Genomic DNA, 14,518 nt, shown 5'->3' on the forward strand with positions numbered 1-14,518 from the left:
AAAAAATAGCTCTTCTCCTTTTCTTTCCCCATCTGCCCCGAGATTATGAAAAATACTCTCCTTCTTCTCCTTTCTCCCCTTTTTTCCTTCTCTTCTTTCTCCTTCCCCTCTTCCTTCTCTCCTCCTCCTCTTCCTTTTTCTTTCTCTTCCTTCTCCTTCCTCTTCTCTCTTTTCCTTTTCCTCCTCTCCTACTCTTCCTCTTCTTCTTTTTTCCTCTTCTCCTTCTCTCCCTTCTTTCTCCTCTCCTTCTTCCCTTCTTCCTCTCCCTTCTTTTCCTTTCTTCTCCTCCTCTCCTTTCTCCTTCATTTCCTTCCCTTCTTCTCCCTCCATTCTTCACCTCTTCTTCTCTCCCTTTTCTTCCTCTTCCTTCTTCTTCTCTCCCTTTTCTTCCTCTTCCTTCTTCTTCCCTCCCTTCTTCCTCCTTCGTTTCTTCCTCCTTCTCTCCTTCCTCTCCAGTCTCCACCTCTTTCTTCCTTTCTCCCTCTTTCTCCTTCCTCTTCTCTCCCTTCTTCCTCTCCCTCCTCCCAGCGACAAACATTTTTTTTCAACCTCCCCCTCAATGCCCCTTTTGCCCAGCAGCCCACCACGGCGGGAGCGACCCAAATCGCTCCAAAAGGGGGGGGGGAGGAATTCTTTGCACACCAGAGCCATCTTCAAGTGGCGGGCAGTTCCACTGCCTCCTCTGCCTTGGATTCTCTCTCTCTCTGTGTCTGTCTGTCTGTCTCCCACCCACCCTTAAGAGGAGACTCCCCTCCAGTTCCCAGCCTTTCTGCCCCCCCCCCCCGTCCCCAGCCTCTCCTTCTCAGCTAGCGGGCGCCTGACTCACCCGCGGCGGCTGCGCCTTTAAAAGGCCGCCCTCGCCGCCTCCCCGCCTGCTTCGGGAGGCTGGACGCGGCTGGCTGGCTGGCTGGCAGGCGGCCCTGGGCTCGGCGGCGCCTGCGCTGCCTTTGCGACCGAGCGAGCGAGCGGACGAGCAAGCGAGCGGCTCCTTTAGCGCAGCGGAGCCCGGCAGCCGCGCAACCCCGCCGGAGGTGTCGCCTTCCCCGCTTGGCCTCGGACCCCTCTCCCCTCTGCCTCGCCGCTTCTTGGGGGGCGGACGCCCCTCGCCGCCTCCCTCCAGCCCGGCCTCCGCATCCGACGCCCGGCGCGCATCTGGCCAGCGGTGGCGCGGCCGGCGGGGGCGCAGCGGGGGCCGCGGGGGTCGCCCAGCCTCGCCCGGCATCGGCCCGAGAGGCGAGGACGCTTAAGGTGGAGTTGGGGCTCGGGAGGGGAGGCTGGGGGGGGGGAGAGTTTCCCAAAACCCTCCCCGTTTTATTGGGGGGGGACTTTAATAAAGTGGTCTTTTTCCTCCCCCCCCCTCTTTTGGGGACCCTGAAGGTGGCTTGGCTCTTAAGGAGAGGCTGGGGGAGGGGAGCAGGGGAGAGTTTCCCAACCCCCCCTTTTATTGGGGGGGGCTTTAATAAAGTCTTTTTCCTGCTCCCCCCCTTTTGGGGATCCTAAAGGTGGCTTGGCTCTTAAGGAGGCTGGGGAAGGGGGTTTTTCCCAAACCCCCCCTTTTCCTTTTTTTGGGGGGGACTTTAATAAAGTGGTCTTTTTCCTGCTCCCCCCCCTTTTGGGGATCCTGAAGGTGGCTTGGCTCTTAAGGAGAGGCTGGGGGAGGGGAGCACAGGAGAGTTTCCCAACCCCCCCTTTTATTGGGGGGGGGCTTTAATAAAGTCTTTTTCCTGCTCCTCCCCTTTTGGGGATCCTGAAGGTGGCTTGGCTCTTACGGAGAGGCTGGGGGAGGGGAGCAGGGGAGAGTTTCCCACCCCCCCCCCTTTTATTGGGGGGGCTTTAATAAAGTCTTTTTCCTGCTCCCCCCCTTTTGGGGATCCTGAAGGTGGCTTGGCTTTTAAGGAGAGGCTGGGGGAGGGGAGCAGGGGGAGAGTTTCCCAACCCCCCCCTTTTTTGGGGGGGGACTTTTCTTTTTCTTCCTCCTCTTTTGGGGATCCTGAAGGTGGCTTGGCTCTTAAGGAGAGGCTGGGGGAGGGGGGAGATTTTCCCACCCCCTTTTTCTTTTTTGGGGGAGGGGAAACTTTAATAAAGTGGTCTCTTTTCCCCCCCCCCTTCTTGGGATCCTGAAGGTGGCCTTGGCGACTACGGATCGGAGCAGCTCCTGGGGGCGATGAGCACCTCGCGTCCGCCTGGGGGCGTTTAAGGTGGGCAACGAGTCGGCGGTGGCCTGGGGGGGCGGTTGGCTTGGTTTAGGGGTCTCCCAGCACTTATTTCCCCGCCCCACAGGCATTAATGGGGGGGAGCTCACCAGGATAGACCCCGATCTCTTTCCAACCAAAAGTAGGGGGCCATATGGGAATTAAACACCCCTCCCTCCCCCCACATACCCCTGGATTGACAGGAGAGAACCTTTACTGTACTTTTTCAAGTTTCTAGTTCCTGGTGAGAATGATCCCAAGGGGAAGGAGAGGAGCAGCTTAGAAAACCGGCTCCTGTTTTTTCTCTTTTTCCCACCCCCACTTTTCTGGGAAAGAAATATTTTGGCTATCAAAAAGCTTGGATTTCCTTTCCTCTCCCCCTTCTTTCTTTTCAATTTTGTATTTTTTTTTTTTTAAAAAAAAACTTATTTATTTTTTGTCACCCGCCTTCAGAAACGACATGGAAGCGGTTGGAAAATTTGAATTCAGCAGGAAAGATCTGATCGGGCATGGAGCTTTCGCGGTGGTCTTTAAAGGCAGGCACAAAGAGGTAGTTTTTTATTTTATTTTATTTTCTGGCCTCCTTTTAAAAAAAAAAAGGGGGGGGAGAGGAATTTAGGTGATCTTTCTGTTGTGATAAGCAACGGGTCCTTCTCAATTCTGTCTGGAAATGTCAATATCAGATTAGGCAGTGAAAAAGGAGCAATTCAACCATTGATTCAATCGACTTGGTCCTTACAGCAAGCAAAAGACAAGTTCATACTTCTAAATCTATGTTGGGACTGGTAGATAACCTCTTTTCCTCTTCTCTGACTTTTTCCAGCAATCCCAAAATTTCAAATTAATCCACAAGTAGGCAGGACAAGCAGGTGACAGTGTGATTCTCTAAGATCCCCAAAGATCTGTTTAAAAACAGCCACAATTTTCTCAAGGAACTTTGCAAAAAAGGGGCAGAGACTGAATCACTGGGCTGATGCAATTATGGGAAAGAAATGGAGAATTTACTTAGGCACAGGGGGAAAAAAAAAAGCAAGCCTTATCTTCCTGGCTTGGCAAGGCTTCTTATCTTAAAGCAGCCACAAAGCAAGGGGAAAAAAAAAAACCCTCTTGTTATCCTGGAGGATCTATAAATAAACATATTTTGGGCTTCTATTTAATAGCCTGGTCGCTATGGGCGACTTAAGAACCTCAAGGCAAGAAAACACCTGGATTGCTTTAGGCTGGTAGCAGGGTAATAAGGCTGCATTTTATGTATTAACAAGGATTGGTGGGACCGTCTCCAAAATCTAATAATTATCTTTGGAGGATAAAGATAAAGACAGAGTTTTGTTTTTTGAATAGGAAGGATCTTGGCAAAGAAGAGTTTGCAAAATTAAAATTGCTTCTCTAGCAGGGTTGAGCCATTCTTGCTAAAAAAAGAGCATCTCTAGATTTGTCTGTTTCCTCTTCTTCACAGGCTATAATAATTATTTATTTGGGGGACCTGAAGGGTATAATAATTATTTATTTGGGGGACCTGAAGGGTGAAGGGAGAAGGCAGAAGTTTGCACACTTCGTGGAAGTTTGTTGCTGGAACTAAGAAGGGTGAAGGGAGAAGGCAGAAGTTTGCATACTTCGTGAAAGTCTGTTGCTGGAACTAAGGCCTTATTTAATTTGGAAGCGGTTTTGTGCTGGAGGACATGTTAAGAGGGAAAAGAAATTAAATCGGAGCAGGCAAGTCTGGACTTGTCTTGGCTAAAGGCCAAAAAAACCCAAACAGCCAACATTTTCAGATCAACTTTTAACACTGTTCCATTATTATCAAATTTATCCGCTGCCTATCTCGTGGCTCCGAGCAACTCAAAACTACTGACAATGTTGTTTGTGTACATTTGACCCTGTCTGCAGTGCAAAGTCAGATATTGTGTTTTATAAGTCAGGGTTTTTTTGGGAGGGGGGCATTAGCTGAGCCTTGTGGGTGTGTTTGAAGTGTGTGACTGAAAAACTCGGGAGCTCCTGTTGACCTTTGAATATTCCAACTTTCAGAAACCTGAAGTGGAGGTGGCCATCAAATGCATTAACAAGAAAAACTTGGCAAAATCCCAAACTCTCTTGGGAAAGGAGATCAAGATCTTGAAGGTAAATTGGGAAGAGAACTGGGACTTTGGAGAGACTGAATTACAAGCTGTGTTTATGGGGTTTTTTTTATAAGTAACTGTTCCCCCTCCCCTCTTTCTCTTTCTAGGAACTGAAACATGATAACATTGTGGCTCTCTACGACTTCCAGGTATTTTATTCTGAATTTCGGTCCAAAGATTTATGGGAAGAGGGACGAGGGAAAGGTTGATGGGTCAAGCCAATGGCGAAGAGGGTGTTGTTTAATTAGTCTTTATAGGGGATGACTGGATAAAAATGCTAACTAGATTTACCTCTAACTCATGGGGCTGAAATGGGGGGCTTTGTGGCGAAGAGGGTGTTTAATTAGTCTTTATAGGGGATGACTGGATAAAAATGCTAACTAGATTTACCTCTAACTCATGGGGCTGAAATGGGGGGCTTTGTGGCGAAGAGGGTGTTTAATTAGTCTTTATAGGGGATGACTGGATAAAAATGCTAACTAGATTTACCTCTAACTCATGGGACTGAAATGGGGGGCTTTGTGGCGAAGAGGGTGTTGTTTAATTAGTCTTTATAGGGGATGACTGGATAAAAATGCTAACTAGATTTACCTCTAACTCATGGAGCTGAAATGGGGAGCTTTGTATAGAATATTAGAATACAGAATATTAGATTATAGAATATTAGAATATTCTTTATTGGCCAAATGTGATTGGACTCACAAGGAATTGGTCTCTGGTGCATAAACTTTCAGTATACATACAAACAACAGAGTAATATAAGAATAGGAGAAGATAGTAGAAAAGATGAGTAGGATAATAGTAATGCAGCCCTACTGCATGGGTAAATATCCTTCGATATAAGACAGTGCTGTGGGAATTAGAGCGATGGCACAAGGGGAAAAAACTGTCTCTGGGTCTAGTTGCTTTAGCATGCAATGCCCCCCCCCAAAAGGCGATCTTTAAAAGAGGTTTTATGGATTGTTGTTGGTTTTTTTTTGTAATCCTTAAAGAGCTGCAGGTTATTTTTTAAAAAAGAAACACGGTTGGTTTAAGAGTGCATTGCTATAATTTGGGGATCTGCGCCGTCTGTATTTGTGTGGCCCTTGTTTAAAATCTTACTGCTGGCATTGTTACTGTTGCTGGTTTAACCTGTTTGTTTATTTATTTTTTCCTTTGGGGAATTTGGGGCCCTTCGTTCAGTTACATTGTGATTTAAAACAAAAAACAAAAAAACCCCAAACAAAATTATAAAGTACATAGATGAAGCCTGAACAGGAAAGGTATTTCCTGTTACGTATCTGTGTTTTGGGTTCCCCCCCCCCCCAGGCTTTTTGTCAAAAGTAGAATGATGGATTTCGTTTCGGTTGCAGTTAAAAGGGACCCGGATGGGGCTTTTTGAGTGTTGAGCTGTTGTATCTCTCCTTGTGTGGAAATAACTTTTTGGCGTGGATGTTTACAGCTCTCTGCCTGGGCAACCCGCCTTCTTCAGGAAATATGCAAAAGGCTTGGTGAGGTTTCCCAATGAAATTGACCAAGGTTGTTTGCCTCTGCAGGGTTGGCAATGCTGTGCAATTGTGTGTGTGTGTGTGTGTGTGTGTGTCTGTACACAAGCACTCTGCTTTTCTGGTAGAATTGCCTAAATCCTCTTTGGAAGCAGATCACTGGGCCGGCTTCCATCCCAGACCTTTGTCTGGAGATTAGTGTCGCCTTTAATTGTGTTGTTGCTTTCCACAGGCGGGGATGGTGTGCAAGAGAGGGTGGTGTGCAAGAGTCAGTCTTGCAATTGTGCATCTGAGGCTGGTTCGCCTGTCTGGCCCGTCATGTGGTCTCCAGGCTGCCTTGTTTGTTGACATTCTTTTGGCCGGCTCGGATTGGCCAAGAGCGGCTTTTGCGTCAGGCTTGCAATTCGATGCCTCTGGAACTCTGTGGCGTGACTGTTGCCATGCACGCCATGCATGCTGGGAAGTGTAGTCTTCGGTGGCTTTTTGTTGTAAGGCTTGCTGTGGACGCCGACTTCCCTCCCGAATTTGTTCTGGCTTGCTTCAAACTGGGTGGGAGGAAATCACCTGGAGGAAAAACAGTTTGGAGCTTCTTATTAGGTTGATCTGGTGACCTTATAGCAGCCTTTTGGTATTTGAGGGGCTGTCACAGAGGGGTGGACATGCTCTCCAAAGCCCCTGAGGGCAGGACGAGAAGTAACAGATGGAAGCTTATCAGCGATCCAAAATAGAATTAAGGAGAAAATTCCCCACAGTTAGAACAAATAATCAATGGAACCGCTTGCCACCAGAAGATGTGGGTGCTCCACCACTGGAGGCTTTTAAGAAGAGACTTGTCTGAGATGGGATAGGTCAGGGGTAGGCAACCTTGGCTCTTTTGTGACTCCTGGACTTCAACTCCCAGAATTCCTGAGCCAGCATGAGGGAAACTTTGGCCCCCTCATGACTCGTGGACTTCAACTCCCAGGATTCCTGAGCCAGCCACGCTGAGGGGAAAGGGAGAGGTTTCCAGACTGAGCCATGCTGGCTCAGGAATTCTGGGAGTTGAAGTCCACAAGTCATGAGGGGGCCAAAGTTCCCCCATGCTGGCTCAGGAATTCTGGGAGTTGAAGTCCACAAGACATGAGGGGGCCAAAGTTTCCCTCATGCTGGCTCAGGAATTCTGGGAGTTGAAGTCCACGAGTCATGAAGGGGCCAAAGTTTCCCTCATGCTGGCTCAGGAATTCTGGGAGTTGAAGTCCACGAGTCACGAAGGGGCCAAGGTTGCCTACCCCTGGAGTAGGGTCTCCTGCGTGAGCAGGGGGCTGGACTAGAAGACCTCCGAGGTCCCTTCCAACTATTCGCCTGTATACTATATTCTTTAATTTTCCCCTATCCCCCGTCCCCAACTTGAAAACGGAGCAGACAGAATCCAGCCTTTTGTCTGAGAACTCTGCAATTAAACGGCGGCGTAGTATAAAATACAGGACACGAATGTTGTGTAAGGTTGGCCTGTGTGTTGCGATTCAGTGCTGCAGCCTGCGTGAGGAAACACAACTGTTGGGGTTCTTGGAAAACAAGACTCTGGAATTTGGACAGTGGGCTGTGTTTTCGGTTATTTGATAGGTGTTTATTTAAAGAGGTGTTTCTCCCAGCCTTTAACTCACAAGTGCCCAGAGATAGATTGCATCGCCTTCCCTGGTTCACAGCTTAAAAGACTTAGCACAAAAGGAAAAATGAAAGAGGAGAATTAAGTAGATCTGTCTCCTCGCAGCTGGAGAAGAACAGCGTGAGGGTTTAACCAGGTCTGGCTTTGTAAGTGGCTTAAGTGCTAAACTAGGGGTCCCCAACCCATGGGCTGGGGCCCACGAGTGGGTCGTGAGGTGTTTGCAGCTGGGCTGCGGAAACGGCCAACAAGTGCACCCGTGCATCCTCACTTGTCCGAGTGGGTGCGCTCCGTTTGTGTGAATGGCAGGCGCGCGTGCACACCGCTTGCGCAAATGGAGCCGTGTGCTTGCGCACACGTGCTGGCCCTTTGCGTGAACCGTCCCCTCCACCGATCCACGAAGCTGGAAATGTTGGGGAACTCTGTTCTAAACCACGATTGTGGTTTTGTCCTACCTTCAGCTACATTGAGGGAAGAGGAACTGTCTTGGGCCACCTATAAAGTGTATAATTAACATGTATAAATAATATAGTCTATAAATAACTTTATAAGTATGGAGAACATCTGCCTATAAAGTCGGCAAGAGTCAGACACAACTGAATGGTTAAAACGGCAGCATATAAATAACAATTTTTTCCTTTATTCTTTATGATCTTATGGGGCCACCAGGGCTTTATGTAGCCCGTGGGCTGTACATTGGACATGCCTGCTCTAGAGTCTTGCATTCCTCATGAGAACTAGTGACTTGAGGGCTTTCCAAGCCCCAGAGCAATACGAAGCATGAGTTTAATCACCCCGAGTTGCAAAAAAATTCAGGGATTTGAACTTCCAGGAAAAACTCAGGTGAAGTTTTTTTTAGGACCCCCGAAAAGCAGAACCTTTTGGAATTGTGTGTCTTAGTCTGCATCCTTTTATAGGGGCCCTACAAAGTCATAACAGGGATTTTTGCAATCAAAGAATAATGTTGTGGACGTGGTTGCAGCTGCTGAGCTAGAGAAGGAGGTTTCGGGGACTTAGCCAGTAGCCATGTTCACACATTGGTGACAGCATCGTCTTGCTGATGGAGCTTGGTGTGGTTTCCAAATCCAGCTATGATGGCTTGTAGACTGTGGTTTATGGGTAAGGAGAATGTACGGAGAAGCCATGGCTTAAGCAGGGGATCCAGTCAACCAGAAAAGAGAGTTTGCTTGATGGGCCTGTTGTATAAATGGAACCAAACGGGGTTTGTATGCCTCCAGTTGCAGCAAACAGGAATTATCGTCTGGAATACAGATTCAGCTTTACGCATTTTTTTGAAAAAAATAAATAACATTCTCTTCCTGAGGCTAGTCCTGAGCTGCTTCCCTCCAGTTTCTTGAATTGGAAAAAAGGAACAACTTATTTTAGCCCAACCGTTCGGTTTTCAGCAGACGATACAGCAGAGCGCAGAGTTTTGCTAACTTTTAAGGTCAAGTCCACCTTTTTTATGTCCTCCTCGCTGCAATTTCACTTCAAGCAACTCCCTGCTAATGAGAAAAAGATCAACCAGCCTGGGGGATCTTGGTTTACCATCTGGATCATTTAAAAAGAGTTTTAAATTTCTCCCCACCTCCAACTTGGGGGGGGGGGGAGGAGATGCTTTGTTACTTCATTCTTGCTTGCCTGCAGCTTACCTGGTTCCTGATGGATCTTCGGATCAAAAGGCCAGATAAATCTCTCTCTCTCTCTCTCTCAGCTTGCCCAATTCCCCATTTTAATTGGTTTTTGATCTGAAGATGCTGTCAAAGGGAGCTCCAATCTGGAAATAGGAAAGAATTTCCTGGCAGGGAGAATTAAGAAGCAGTGGGATGGCTTGCTTGCCTCTCCTCGGAGTTGGGGGTGCTTCATCACTGGTGTTTTTTCAAGAAAAAATTGGACTAGCGTTTGTCTGGAATGGTCTGAGGATTTCTGATTGGGCAGGGGCTGGATTAGATGACCTCCAAGGTCCCTTCCTGATTGCTCTTTAGAAGGCCAGATCCTGAAGCTGAAACTCAAGTCCTTTGGCCACCTAATGAGAAGGAAGGGCTCACTGGAGAAGAGCCTGATGCTGGGAAAGATGGAGGGCAAGAGAAGAAGGGGACGACGGAGAAGGAGGTGGCTGGATGGAGTCCCTGAAGCAGCAGGCGTGAGCTTCAATGGACTCCAGAAGATGGTAGAGGACAGGAAGGCCTGGAGGAACGTTGTCCATGGGGTCGCGATGGGTCAGACACGACTTCGCAACTAACAACAACAAAAGGTCCCTTCCAGCCCTACGATTCTATGTCCCTTGGCTTGCATTTTCTCAAAGCAGGCCTTGCGTCAATGTTGGGGGAAGTAGCCAGCAGCCCCTTCACACACATCGGCTACTGCATCGCCTTGCTGATCTAACGGTGTGGTTTCTGAACCCAGCAATTGTGGCTCGTAGACTGTGGTTTACGGCTAAGGGCAATGTATGGACCTTAGGTACTTCAGCCTTTGCTTGCTTGTAGCTCCGTGGGACCTTCTGATCAAAAGCCCAGATAAACCCTCTCTCGACGTGCCCAATTTCCCATTTGAATTGGGTTTTGGTCTGAAGACGTCGTCCGAGGGGGAAATAAGAAGGACTTTCACAAGAGTGAATCGACTTGATTCCCGGACTTTGTGGGTGCTCCCATGGCTGGAGGCTTCTGATTTGTGCGGGATGGTGTGAGGACTCCTGATTGGGCAGTGAGGTTGGACTAGATGACCTTCAAGATCCTGTCCAATCCTATGACTCCACGTCCCTCTGCTTGCATTTCCTCAAAACAGGCCTTGCCTCGAATAATCTCCAGATATTTCTGCAAACAGCTTTGCTTTTTTTTTTTTTTTTTTTTTAAAAAAAGGATTGTTTTAGCGTGGGAAGAAATGTACTCTATTACCTTCTTAAGAAGCCACAGACTTAACAAGAACTGATTTTAGAATTGAAGAAAGGAAGCTGCAGTAAGTCTTGAGGGAGCGCTTCCTAAGTGCGGTTACAAAATCTAGCTAGTGTTGAAACCAGGATGGGGTGAGCTAATCTCCTCCTTCGTTACTCCATGGTGTATTTTTTTCAGTGGCCAAAGATTGAATGGGTGCCAAACTGGATTAGAAGATGCTATTTCAAAGGAAGTTGGGCTGAATCAGGACCCTGACATTGGGGTGGCATGTAGCTATAAAGCCACAGTGGGCTACATCTGGCCAAGTTTTATCTTTCTGTCTGTCCCGTGGAAGTGTTTACTAACCTTTCTTCCAAGCTATGTTGAAGTTGGCTCATTTCCTTCCTTCCTTCCTTCCTTCCTTCCTTCCTTCCTTCCTTCCTTCCTTCCTTCCTTCCTTCCTTCCTCCCTCCTTCCCTCCTCCCTTTCCTCCTTCCCTTTTTCTATCTTCTTTGCTCCTCATTTTTCTGTCCCACCTTCCTTCCTTCCTTCCTTCCTTCCTTCCTTCCTTCCTTCCTTCCTTCCTTCCTTCCTTCCTTCCTTCCTTCCGCCCTCCGACCCTCCCTCCTCCCTTTCCATCTACTTTCTCCCTCCCTTCCTTCCTTCTCTCCCTCCTTTCCTCCCTCCCTTTTTCTATCTTCTTTCCTCATTTCTCTGTCCCACCTTCCTTCCTTTCCTTCCTTCCGCCCTCCCTCCCTCTCTCCCTTTCTATCTCCTTCCTTTGTTCCTCCCTCCCTGCCTCCCTCCCTCCCTCCTTTTTTCATTCCTTTTTCTGCCCTTCTTTCCTTCATTCTTCTGATTTCTCTGTCTTCCTTCCTTCCCTCCTTCCCTCCCCCATGAAACTCTAAGCCTGTCTCTAAAAGGTGACCCTTAAAACTTTACTTATGTATTATTGAAAACTATTAATGGGCCTTCATTGCTCAAAGTCCCAAGGAGCTGCTTACTCTCTGCTGTAGAGAGTATTTTTAGAACTTATTCTTGACGCTTGTTTTTAAAAGGTTTTGTGCTACAGCTATGAATTTTTGAGCGTTGAAGGGAAGGAAGCATAAAAGCAGCTGTATTCGTTTGGGAGCAAGTCGGTGTATTTTTAATTAGATTTTTATCCCACCTCCATTATTTGTGGAAATAACTCAAAGCAGCAAACATGTGTAATAGTCTTTCCTCGTCCTATTTTCCCTGTGAGGTGGGTTGGGCTGGCTTACATGCCTAAGGCAGGACTATAACTCCTCATCGCCTTGTCCCAAGGCACTCAGTTGTCTCCTGGCAATTGTCCCAAAGTCACCCAGCCGACTTACATGCCTAAGCCAGGACTATAACTCACCATCTCCCTTCTCTGAAGTCACCCAGCTGGCATTCATCCATCATCTGTCTCCTGATGATTGTCCCAGTTGGCTTTTGTGTCTAAGGCGGGACTAGAACTCGCTGTCTTGCTGCCTCCTGGCCAGCATCTTAACCACTACCCCAAACTGGCTGTCATGCCTATGCGTGGATTTATGGTGGTGTCTTAACTCGAGGTGTCTTCCTTAATCGTGGCTTGTATAAACGTGGTTTGTTAGAGTGCCAAGAACGGGTTGTCCATTGCATCAAGCTGTAAGCCAGGCTTCTAGCACAGAGCCCAGCCAAGGAGATCCTGGATGTTAGCTAGGGACCCTGAACATGATCGGCCATAATGTGGTTTGCTTATTTGTCAAATGATTATTTGTTGTCTGGAATTTGTGGTCAAAATTGCAGAGTGATTTGCAAAGCGGTAAATATCTCCGTTCTCGAGCTGGTGTGATAGTTAGCATAACAGGTTTGCACGCTTCTCACTGGAATAAAAACTGGAGCGAAAACTATATAAGGTGCCCACTTTCAGTGACTTTCGATTGCGGTCAAAAACGGCGGTTTCTAGCCCAGGACTACGCAAAATGTGTAGAAAGGTTACAAAATCTTCAGATGCTAGGAGCTTCCAACTCAAAGCACCCCACGAGGGTGGCACAAGGTCATGATTCAGCCAGGTGGGTGGCTGGGTGGGGCTGTTTTGTTATTCTTTTTTTAAAAAAAAACCCGACAACTTGCTAACTCAGCTGTCATTCCTTTGCTCCGTCTTTTCCTACGCATGGCACCTGATTGTGCACCAGAGTGACACGAGCCACAACGTTGGCAGCAGCCATTAGTCATAGGGCCCGTAGGGTGACTTCACTGCTATTTCTCAAGATTAATTGAACCCTGGCATGGAGTTTCTTGAAGAGCAAGGGTGGAGCGTGACATTATTCACATAACTTCTATTTTGAAAAAAACAGGTAGTTTTTTTCATTTAGTGACCATCTTTTTTTCTTTCCTTCCTTCCCCCTCTCCATCTTTTTTTCCTTCCTTCCTTCCTTCCTTCCTTCCTTCCTTCCTTCCTTCCTTCCTTCCTTCCTTCCCTCCCTCCCTCCCTCTCTCCTATTCTCCCCCTTCCTTCCTTCCCTCCCTCCTTCCTATTCTCCCTCTTCCTTCCTTCCTTCCTTCCTTCCTCCTCTCTCCTATTCTCCCCCTTCCTTCCTTCCTTCCTTCCTTCCTTCCTTCCTTCCTTCCTTCCTTCCTTCCATCTTCCTTCCTTCTCCCTCCTTCCCTCCATTCTCCCCCTTCCTTCCTTCCTTCCTTCCTATTCTCTCTCCTTCCTTCCTTCCTTCCTTCCTTCCTTATTCTCCCCCTTCCTTCCTTCCTTCCTTCCTTCCTTCCTTCCTTCCTTCCTTCCTTCCTTCCTTCCTTCCTTCCTTCCTTCCTTCCATCTTCCTTCCTTCTCCCTCCTTCCCTCCATCTTCCTCCCTCCTTCCCTCCCTCCCTCCTATTCTCCCCCTTTCTTCCTTCCTTCCTTCCTTCCTTCCTTCCTTCCTTCCTTCCTTCCTTCCTTCCTTCCTTCCTTCTCCTTCCTTCCTTCCTTCCTTCCTTCCTTCCCTCCCTCCATCTTCCTTCCTTCCTTCTCCCTCCTTCCCTCCATCTCCCTCCCTCCCTGCCTCCCTGGAATATACACATAACATTTGTATGAAAAGCAACAAACGAACATTTTTCACGTTTAACAACTGTTGCGGGCGCCTCAGGGTCACATGATCAAAATCCAGCCACTTGGAAACTGGCATGTACTTAGGACAGTTGCAGTGTCCGAGGGTTGCGTGGCGTGATCCCCTTTTGCGATCTTCTGACGAGCAAAATCAATGGGGAAGCCGGATTCAGTTAATAACCTGTGTTGCTAACTGAACACCTGCAGGGATTCACATAACAATTAAGGCAAGAGAGGTCGTAAAATGGGACAAAGTCACTTAACTCTCTCTCTCTCTGGCTTAACCCCAGAAATGTTGTAGCTCGAATGTGGTCGTAAGTTGAGGGCTACCTGTATTCCTTTCTTCTAAAAATCTGAAGCAGGACCTAAGTGGTAAAGGGTAAATGGGTGTTGGCTCTCGAGATAAAATTTCAGCTTTGAAACTTCCCACCCCCCCCCCCCAAAAGAAAGCAAGTCAGAAACCTGGAATGGGGAATCTGTCTGGCCTAATCTGATAAAGATTTCAGATTAGCATCGCAGGTGACATGCAGCTCTTTGGCTCTGAATCCCTTGTAAATCATACTGGATGACATAATAATGTTTTAGGGTTGTAAACCATGATTGATGGCCGAAGCTGTTATGTGACTGTGACCTGTTGGGTTGGATTCAGCCCCAAGCTGGCAGGAATAGCCAACATTCCAGAAGACAGGCTTAAGAGACAGAAGGATCTGGACGGATTTGAACACGGGGCGCTATCTAACAAAATGAAATTCAAGGGTGAAAAAAGCAAGGTTCTACATTTAGGCAAGAAAAACCAAATGTACAGGTGTAGTATAAGGCGGTGTCTGGCTCAGCAGTAGTAACTGTGAGAGGAATCACGGAGTCCGAGTAGATAATCCCTTAAATAGGAGCCAGCCGTGTGCTGCAGCTGCCAAAAAGGCCAACACAGTGCTGGGCTGCATTAACAGAGGGATAGAATCAGGATCACGTGAAGTATTAATACCACTTTACAATGCCTTGGTGAGGCCACGCTTGGAATACTGCATCCAGTTTTGGTCACCAAGATGCTGAGAGTCTAGAAAGAGTGCAGAGAAGAGCAACAAAGATGATTAGGGGACTGGAGGCTAAAACATATAAGAAACGGCTGCTGGA

General features: G+C 47.7%; 1 protein-coding gene across 2 annotated transcripts in view; it reads left to right on the top strand.

Annotated features, from left to right (window-relative positions):
• The first annotated feature begins 918 nt into the window (after positions 1-918).
• Positions 919-14,518, top strand: part of ULK1 (unc-51 like autophagy activating kinase 1) — a 75,474-nt gene continuing 61,874 nt past the window's right edge. The window contains exons 1-5 of one of the 2 annotated variants that reach the window (XM_039332337.1): positions 919-1,248; positions 2,124-2,198; positions 2,646-2,742; positions 4,218-4,310; positions 4,417-4,458. In XM_039332337.1, the coding sequence (XP_039188271.1) occupies positions 2,653-2,742; positions 4,218-4,310; positions 4,417-4,458 (225 nt within the window). In that variant the 5' untranslated portion in view covers positions 919-1,248; positions 2,124-2,198; positions 2,646-2,652. The remainder of the gene's footprint in view (positions 1,249-2,123; positions 2,199-2,645; positions 2,743-4,217; positions 4,311-4,416; positions 4,459-14,518) is intronic. The other variant, XM_039332336.1, reaches the window with a different exon arrangement.

This window comes from Crotalus tigris, unplaced genomic scaffold (assembly GCF_016545835.1).
Source record: "Crotalus tigris isolate CLP2741 ecotype Arizona unplaced genomic scaffold, ASM1654583v1 scf7180000024461.2689607, whole genome shotgun sequence".
NCBI lineage: Eukaryota > Metazoa > Chordata > Lepidosauria > Squamata > Viperidae > Crotalus > Crotalus tigris.